Source organism: Callospermophilus lateralis, chromosome 18 (assembly GCF_048772815.1).
Source record: "Callospermophilus lateralis isolate mCalLat2 chromosome 18, mCalLat2.hap1, whole genome shotgun sequence".
Classification (NCBI taxonomy): Eukaryota; Metazoa; Chordata; class Mammalia; order Rodentia; family Sciuridae; genus Callospermophilus; species Callospermophilus lateralis.
This window is the reverse complement of record NC_135322.1, coordinates 41,286,538-41,294,737: the sequence shown is the minus strand read 5'-3', so window position 1 is coordinate 41,294,737 and position 8,200 is coordinate 41,286,538. Positions and strand designations below refer to the sequence as shown.

The following is an 8,200-nucleotide window of genomic DNA, read 5'->3' as shown; positions in this document are numbered from 1 at the left end:
ATTTTTAAAATGCCTCTTTATTTCCCTTCCTTCCTCCAGATACCAGAGATGAGACTGAGGTTCTCGCCGGCTCCTAACCTCAGTCGGAGCTGTCAGGTAATTACAGGGTAACCGGCCCGGCCGGGCGTGGAGCGCGCTCCGGCTCCTTCCTGCGCCCCTGCCTGGAAGGAGGCGGCTGGAGCGAGCGGGCTGCCTCGACCGTCCTAGGGCAGGGCTCAGCCCGTTCTCGCTCGCCCGCCAGGTCGGGGCCCGGTGATCTGCTGGTGGCCTGCCGGTGGGCGCGCTGAGTCTCTGCCAGAGGCTGGTAAACAAGGTAGGTGAAGCGACTGCTCGGCCGGGCGCGGACACTTGATCCCGGCGGGGCTCGCCCCGGACGGACGGCACGAGGACTGAGCCCCGGCGCCCGGGAGCGCGGCTGGCGGGGTTTGGGTGCTGTGCGCTCCACTTAAGGTCCACTTTGGCTTCTGTGGGACCCTGACAGCAGGTGCACGGTGAAGGGGTTCAGAGCTCTGGGTCCCTCCGGGCCCCCTGGGGAGCTGTCAGAGCCAGCTTGTCTTTCTGGGTCATGTCCCCTGGTGCAGGAACATCAGGAGTGAGTAGCTCCTCTGATTCCAGGTGGGGCTGGATTGTCAGGGCTGGGGAGCTGCTCATGACCCTTCTCCAAGCTAATGTGTGGGCAGATCACCCAGAGAGTGTGGGAGATGGGGCTCTACAGGTGAGGTGCCTTCAGGGAGGGATTTGCCGTCTATCACTCCTGATTGACAGGGACAGGGACAGGGGCTTAGTTTGCCAGTTTTGACCCTCTGAGCCATTAGGTCCAAATTTCTCAGTGTACAGAAAGGGAAACTGAGGACCAGGGAGGGCAGACTCCTGCCCACTCCCCCCCACTCACACTCAGACCACATTTTTAACATATTTATTTGTTTGTTTGTTTTTATATGGTGCTGAGGATTGAACTCAGAGCCTCACATGCGCTAGGCAAGTGCTCTACCACTGAGCCACCACCCCAGCCCTCAGACCACATTTGTGTCATCAGTGACAGTCAGAGTGATTCCGTCCAAGGTCTCCCAGCAATTGGGGTGCCTGGGGCTGGCTGCTCCCTAGCATCCGATCCAGGTTGGGATAACCTGGAGACCTCCAGGAAAGGCTGGGGCTTGTGTGTCAGGTAGATCTGGTTGTCTGAAGAGGGTAGGGGATGTTCTCCACCCTGTGAGGTTGTCGTCAGGATTATAAACGTAATATGAACAAGTATGGCTGTTCTAGTTTAAAAAAAGAAAGAAAACAAAAACATTTTCCCTTGGAAAACTTTAAAAAAACACACAGAAAAACATTAAAAAAAAGGAAAATAAGTTGCTGGGCATGGTGGCACATGCTTGTAACCACAGCTACGCAAGAGGGTCACAAGTTCAAGGCCAGCCTGGGCTAGTGAGACCCTGTCTCAAAACAAAGGGGATGTAGCACAGGGGGAAATTACCTCTGGGCTCTATCCCCAGTATGGCCAAAGAAAAGAGAAGTCAGTGGGCATTCTGTATAACTCTAATGGGTGTGCACGCATGTGTATAGGTGTTTGAGACAAGCATTATGACCACACAGACTTTTACCCACTTAAAAATTTAAGACAAAAGTCAAACAAAAGCCTGGGTGTGAAATGCAGGCAGAGCGGCAGCCCCTGGGCAGGGTCTCAGCGAGCCCCTGTCCCCACCACCTCCTAGTGCCCTGCAAGGTGTGATGGTGGAGGGCTGGTTGGCATGTGGGACTTGAACACTAGCTCCACATGACTCTGGGCACGGTCTTAACCCTCCTGCTCCCCACCTCCCTGGGTGGTTGTGAGGAGCTGCTGGCAAATGCGGTCCTAATGGGCTGGACTGGGGGCACTTTCTGGGTGCTGGGCGCTTGGGGGTTCTTCTTGTGCCTCATCCCATTTGATCCTCAGCAAGGCGCTGAGGTTGGTTTGTTATCCCCATTTGATGTCAGGCAAACTGAGGATCGGGAGGCCTGTAAGACCTGAAAGGCACACAGCCCTGTGGCTGGCACTCAGGATATAATTTGTCCCCAGCAGTGGCTCAGCAGTTTGCCCTGTGAGGCAAGCCCCTTTTCCACGCTGCCACGCCCCATGGCAGCCCCAGGCAGCCCCAGGCAATGTGTCAAAGGCCCATCAGGACGCACTTCTGGAGACTGTAGGAACCAGGCCACCCGGCAAGGGTTTGGTCTTAATGAAGGCAGGGGAGAAATTGCCACCTAGAGGCAGACTGGGTAATAAAGCCGAGGCCCTGGGGTGGCAAGCTCTAGCCTCCTTCTCCTGCTGTCCTGTAGAGGTGCCGGTGAGGAAGTGCGTCCCATAAGCCACTGTGGGAAGAGGGGGGCCCTGCCGGCATCTTGGGTGCCCTCCAGCAGAGAATCTTGGTGGCTTTTGTTAAGAAAGTTGCTCAGCTCTGCTGGTGCCAGGCCTTCCCTCTACACAGGGCAGGCACGTGAGGGCATGTGAGTCCCTTCTGGCCACGCCTGGGCCAGCTGGGAGAATGCACAAGCCAGGCCCTGGCCAGTGGTCCATGGCCAGCAGTCTGAGCTTCTCACCTGTCTCTCTGTCCTGGGACAGGGCGTGGAAGAGATACCCTGGTTGGCAGCGACGAGGACTCCAGTGCCCGAGTAGCAGCTCGCCCAGCCCTAGCACGGTGCAGAGCCCTCAGCGTGGACTGGGCGGGCCCCGGGAGTCCCCACCGGCTCTACCTGACTGTGCAGGTAAGCCCTGGGGCCTTCAGCAAGGTGAGGGGTTGAGCTGGGCTGGCTGTGCCTGGCCTCTGAGCTCCAGGCATGGTCTCCCCAAAAGATTTCTGGGTACAACAGGGGACTGCCTCATGTCTCTGCCAAGCTCCTGGCAGCCCACCCAGCAGCCCACCCAGCCGTGGGCCTGCATGGATGGGGCACTTTGCTTTCTAAGTTATCTAAGGGAGATCACACGGAGGTGACAGATGCTTTCCCAGCCTGGCTGAGGTGCTGAAGTAGAAAGTATGGGGCCTTTGTAGGGAGAGGTCTTGGGAAAATAGGCCCGTTTGGGGTGGCTGTTGATTTCCTCTCTGGCACATGAGCCCCTGGGGGGCAATGCTGTATTTCCTTCCTTTAAGTGAGAATCCCAAGCTAGTCTGGGGTTTCACCAAAACTTGGGTTCTTTTCTCTTGCTGTTATCACTGACTTTTAAAGGGCATTTTGTGTGTGTGTGTGTGTGTGTGTGTGTTTGGTTGTAGAAATAATACATAAAGAGAGTAGTACTAACGGCTTCTATTTATTGAACACTGTTACTACAGAGGCATTATATGTCCTATCAGGACAGTTACTGTTTTATAGATAAAGACAGGGAAGTAAGAGAGGATGAGTAAGTTGCTGCTGGTCACACAGCAGGCTAGGATCTCAACCACTGAATACAGCTGACTTTATAACACACGGCACACAGAACTCACACTATGCAGAGATACGGTACTTAGAAGCTAAAGGCCTTTTGTGGTCTTCTATCTTCGAAAAACCACTGGTGTGTATCCATTTATCTTCACTTAGCTATATGATTTTTAGCATTTTGACCTATTATTCTTTATTTTAATTTTTAAATTCGAGGCAGGGTCTTGCTAAAGCTGACCTCAAACTTAACAATCCTCCTGTCTCATAAATTACTGGGATTACAGGCATGCACCACGGCCCTGGGCTCACATATTATTCTGTGACTAGTTCTTTTCTTTAACAGTAATCTCGGTGATCTCTTTACACATATTAGTATACAGAGAACCACATTGCTCTTTTAAACAGTTGTATCATAGTCTGCTTGAGGTTTTATCATAAGTTATTATTGGGCTGGGATGTAGCTTGTGATTGAGTGCTTGCCTAGCATGCTTGAGGCCCTGGGTTCAATCCCCAGTACCACCAAAAAAAAAAAAAAAAAGATTCTCTGCTGTTGTTTCTAATTGTGGGGAGCTCCTTGAACGTTCGTGCAGCTATTACTGAGTATTTTCAGGGCGGCATGGGTGCTGCCCATCTTTAATCACTGAAGGGCATACCACGCGCCGGCACCTACTCTGGGTGGGGATACAGGGAGGAAATAGACCCACAGCCACCTTGTGGAGGCCCCAGGCCCCAAGTGGTGATGGCTGCAAGCCGGGCAAGGGCCATAAATGCAGGGACAGAGGACAAGATACCAGGGTCATTGGGGGGCTTGGTGGAGGCCTTCCTAAGGAAGGTTGTACCAGGGAGGGCTGCGTTCCCGCACGTTCTTCTGACGTCGAAACACAGATTCCGCCCTTTCCAGAATCCCGGATGCACACAGCATTGATGGTGTGAGCACAAATGGAGGTCGGGGCGTGGGAGACTCACGTGCCCGGCTAGTGGACCCGAAGTCCTGTGGCAGGCGTGGGGGTGTGGTCCCATTCCCCACGGGTAGGGCCTGGGAGTGGTGTTCCTTCAGGGACAGTCTTGCGTTCGGTGGTGTTTCTCAGCCCCTCTCATGTGGTTTGTCTGAAAATGGAACCACATGGTCCTTCTTTTTCTGTGAAGCCTGCGAGGAAGGCCGGCCAGGGAGAGAACCACTCTTTGCTCTGCCTTGGGCCACTGGTAGTTAAACCCAGAGGCTGTGGTCAGGAACATGCAGCCTCAAGTTGGGTGGTGGCTCTGTTCTGAGCCTTGATTATGGGTGTTGGGCTGGGGCCTCAGCCCAGTCCTGGGGTCAGCAGATCTGCGGGTCTCAGAAGTTGCCGCCAGTATCCAGATTCTATGCTCTGGTCCTTCCCACCCCCCTACCCCGCCCCAAGCTCTGTTCAGTTTATAGGTGCGTCAGGGTCTTGGACATGGGACGTGAGTGGGTTCCAAGCACAGCGAAGTGACCTGTAGCTAAGTGACCTGCAGCCTCTGCGCCAGCAGCTCCAACCTGAGCCCTCCGGTGGGGCTGCAGATTCCCAGCCCCCACCCCACCCCGCCGTCTGCCCTTCCTGGGCCCAGGCCAGCAGGCCAGGAAGCCAGAAATAGTGTAACCTCTGCTGGGGTCGGCAAATGGACACTTCCAGCTGCTGCCATCGCTGCCCCTGCCGGCGAGCCTGCTCGTGTTGGGGTGGCAGTTGGTCGAAGGGTGGGGACGGAATTAAGTCCCACCAACGCGGGGCCAGGGAGGGGTGGAGGGGTGGGTGGCAAAGCAAGGGGCCTGCCGAGGCCACTTCTCCCTTTGCGATTCCTTCCATTGGATTTTTAGTGAGCAAAACTCCGGGCGCCGCGCTCTCCCTGCGCCCCGCACTCTGTGCACGGCCACCCACCTGGACTCGCGCACTCCACACGCCTTTAAAAAACGTTTTTTTCTTTGCTTCAAAGAGAGAGGACACAAGGACGCACAGAGACCTGCCTGCCCAGGATCTCTCTCCCCAGATGCCTCTGCTGATGTTAGAAAAACAAACCCCACTCAGTAGGCGTTTATAGGGTGAGCAGTTCAAGGGCCAGAAAGTGGAAGGCCGCCCCCGTCCCTCCTCCCCTTCCTGTTGGGACGTATCTTTTTGTTCCCTGAAAGTTTAAATGGTGTTCATTTCTTTTTTAAAAAAAAAAAAAAAAATATTTTTATTAGTTGTTGTCGGACCCAGTGCCTCCCACGTGCCAGGCAGGTGCTCCACCACTGAGCCCCAGCCCGGCACTACACGGTGTCTGCCTGGCCTCTGCCCCATCACCAGCAATGCCCAGAGAGCCACCACCTAGACATTTCTCCAGGCTTCCTTCTCTACCTGATTCCTGTCCCTGATCACGCGTCCCACGCCGATCTGCTGCTTGCCCGGCGTCTCTCTAGGTGAGAAGCCGGTGACTGTCTGTGGATGAAGCGCCTCTTTCTGGCCCTTCCGCCCCCTGTCCACTGATGGGCTCCGCCCCAGCTTCCTTTGCCTCAGTCTGTCCTTGGCCAGCAGTGGGGGCCCCATGATAGCCACGTGGGCCTGGGGGTGGTGGCCCTTCCCCTGCTCTGGTGGCCCGTGTGCAACCTCCTAGCCCTGGGGGTGCCATCTGGAGGTGGGGGCCATTCCTAGGGCTGGCAGTAGCTGACATCATGGAGTGAGTGGCCTTGGCTTGATGTGCATATGGCAGGGACGGACACTGGCCTGTGAAAGATGACCCTGGGCCAGAAGTGAGCCGGCTGCCAGGCTGGAGCCTCAGGTGTGGCCCGCGCTTCACCTGAGCACTTCAGGTGCCCAGAACCTTCTTTGCAAAGTCTGGCTGCGGCAGGGCCAGGAGAGCCACTTCCACTGTCTTGCTGAGGGGTCTGGGCATGCTCTCTGCAGACCCCAGTGCTCCCGTGGCCCCAGCGCAGTGAGGGCTCCGACCCCAGGGCTCAGGCCTGATCAGCTCCGGGAGCGCAGTCTCTCCCTGCTCAGGGCCCCTCCACGGCGCGGTCCCCTTCACGTGAGGATTCTGGTTGTGTCTTGGCAGCGGGCCCTGCAGAACAAGGGGTGCGAGAGCCAGAGTCAGGGGACGAAAGAAGACAAGCTCCTGAAGAGGCCGGTGCCGGCCCCCAGGCGGGACCGGGAGGCCCTGGAAGCTGGTGGCACCATGAATGTAGAGAAAACAGGTAAAGGAGGTCCGTCCTGGGAGCAGGAGCACCCTGGCCAAGCTAGCATGCAGGAGACCCAGCTGTCCCCACACCCTGTCCTCCCCGGCTGGAGGTAGCCCAGCCAGATGCTGGCCGCCTGACAGGGAACTCTGAGACCCCAGCCTGCCGCTCCTGAATCCAGGGACAGCGTGGGGTCTCTCCTTTCCCTCACCACCCTCCTTCCCGTGCTACCAGGGCCCCACCCAGTGACAAGAGGCCTGGCCAGCAGGGGCTGGGGTTGAATTTCCCTGCGTTTTGTCTTTCCTTAGCGCCTGTCAAAAGCAGGGCGCAGGGTGCAGCCTCCCAGACGCCACTGCCCGCAGGGAGGCTTCTCGAATCCTGGGCCCACGGGGTCTCAGGCTGCTAGGACAGGGCTCTGAGTCCACCGCCTCCAGTGGAGGAAAAGGATCTGGTGGAGTCCCGCCACGGCACCTGGAAGCTGGTTCTGGAACATTCCACAGGCCCTCCCCCTTTGTAGTCTGAGGGCTGGTGCTGGAGTTTCCAGCAGGAAGCCAGGGCCCAGTGACCACCGGGAAAGAGCATCTTGCAGGAGCCCCAGAGGGAGGCCGGAGCGTGGGGAGGGAGAGGAGCTGGCCTTCCATTGTTTCTTCTTGTCACCGAGGGCTGTGTGTCTGGACTTGCCGGGTGCTGGCAGGAGCTCTCCCTGCTCCGAGGCTGTGCTAGAGCCAGGTTCACCTCTGGGCCCAAGCCCTGCTGTGATCCGGGCAGGTGTGGGCCTGGCTGAGTGGCCTCCAGGGCCCGAGAGCGGCGTCTACCCAGTTAGGTGGGCTTTCCCGCCGGGCAGAGCGGCGCTGATGAGAGGAAGGCCAGGTCCAGTTGAGCGTTAGGAGTGGCTTTTGGCAGGTGGCCAGGGTTGGGCGCACAATCCCCAAGCTCTGTGATGACAGCACTTAAAAAACTGACCTTCCAAGTCGGCGTCCAGCCTCGGGAGCAGGCCTGCTCTGCCCGGGGCCCCTTTGATCTGGCCAGTCCTCCCTCTTACCCGTCCTCGGGCCTCCCTTAGACTCTCCCTTCCTTCTCCCCTGTCCAGGCCTTCAGGCTCCTTGCCCGAGGTGGCCTTCTGGGTCAGGCCCGTTGTCCCCCCCTCCCATAGGAAGACCCTGCAGAGTCCCTCCCACCCACTTCTCAAACGGCAGTACTGGCTCTGGGGCCTGAGTCCAGCATGTTCCTTCCACACCGCAGCAGGCTGTGGGGGGCAGAGGGCCACGCCGGTCACATGCCTCCCGTGGCAGCCCCGTGTTTGGGCCTGGAGGCATCTGTCCACCCTCACTCTCTCTAGAACAGATCACAGAGGCTCGGCCAGCTCTGTGTGACTTGCATGCTGTGTCACATGCAGGCTACACAGCCAGGGTCACTGTCCAGCCAGGGTCACTGTCCAATTGGCCAGCCCCAGCCCTCTGGAAGGAGCCAGGCTCTCGCCCGTCTGGCCCTCGGTGCCAGTGCTGAGAGGGTTCTGCCCAGCTGGGAGCCACCCCACCCCCCGCCCAGTCCACTTGGGCAGTGAGGGCCCTTGCTGTGTCTCGGTCGAGGCTGCGGGGGAGGGGGCAACAGGAGGCTTCTGCCATAGTGTCCGGGGGCTCCTTC

The 8,200-nt window shown here is 57.7% G+C and overlaps 1 protein-coding gene across 5 annotated transcripts in view; it reads left to right on the top strand.

Annotated features, from left to right (window-relative positions):
- Kifc3 (kinesin family member C3) overlaps window positions 1-8,200 on the top strand; it is a 34,558-nt gene that overhangs the window by 4,255 nt on the left and 22,103 nt on the right. For 2 of the 5 annotated variants that reach the window (XM_076838409.1, XM_076838408.2), the window contains exon 2: window positions 2,597-2,739. In XM_076838409.1, coding sequence (XP_076694524.1) covers window positions 2,597-2,739 — 143 coding nt within the window. Of the gene's footprint in view, window positions 1-11; window positions 97-241; window positions 314-2,596; window positions 2,740-5,340; window positions 5,447-5,587; window positions 5,804-6,435; window positions 6,575-8,200 lie in introns of those variants that run through there. The other 3 variants (XM_077105793.1, XM_076838407.2, XM_076838406.2) reach the window with 3 other exon arrangements.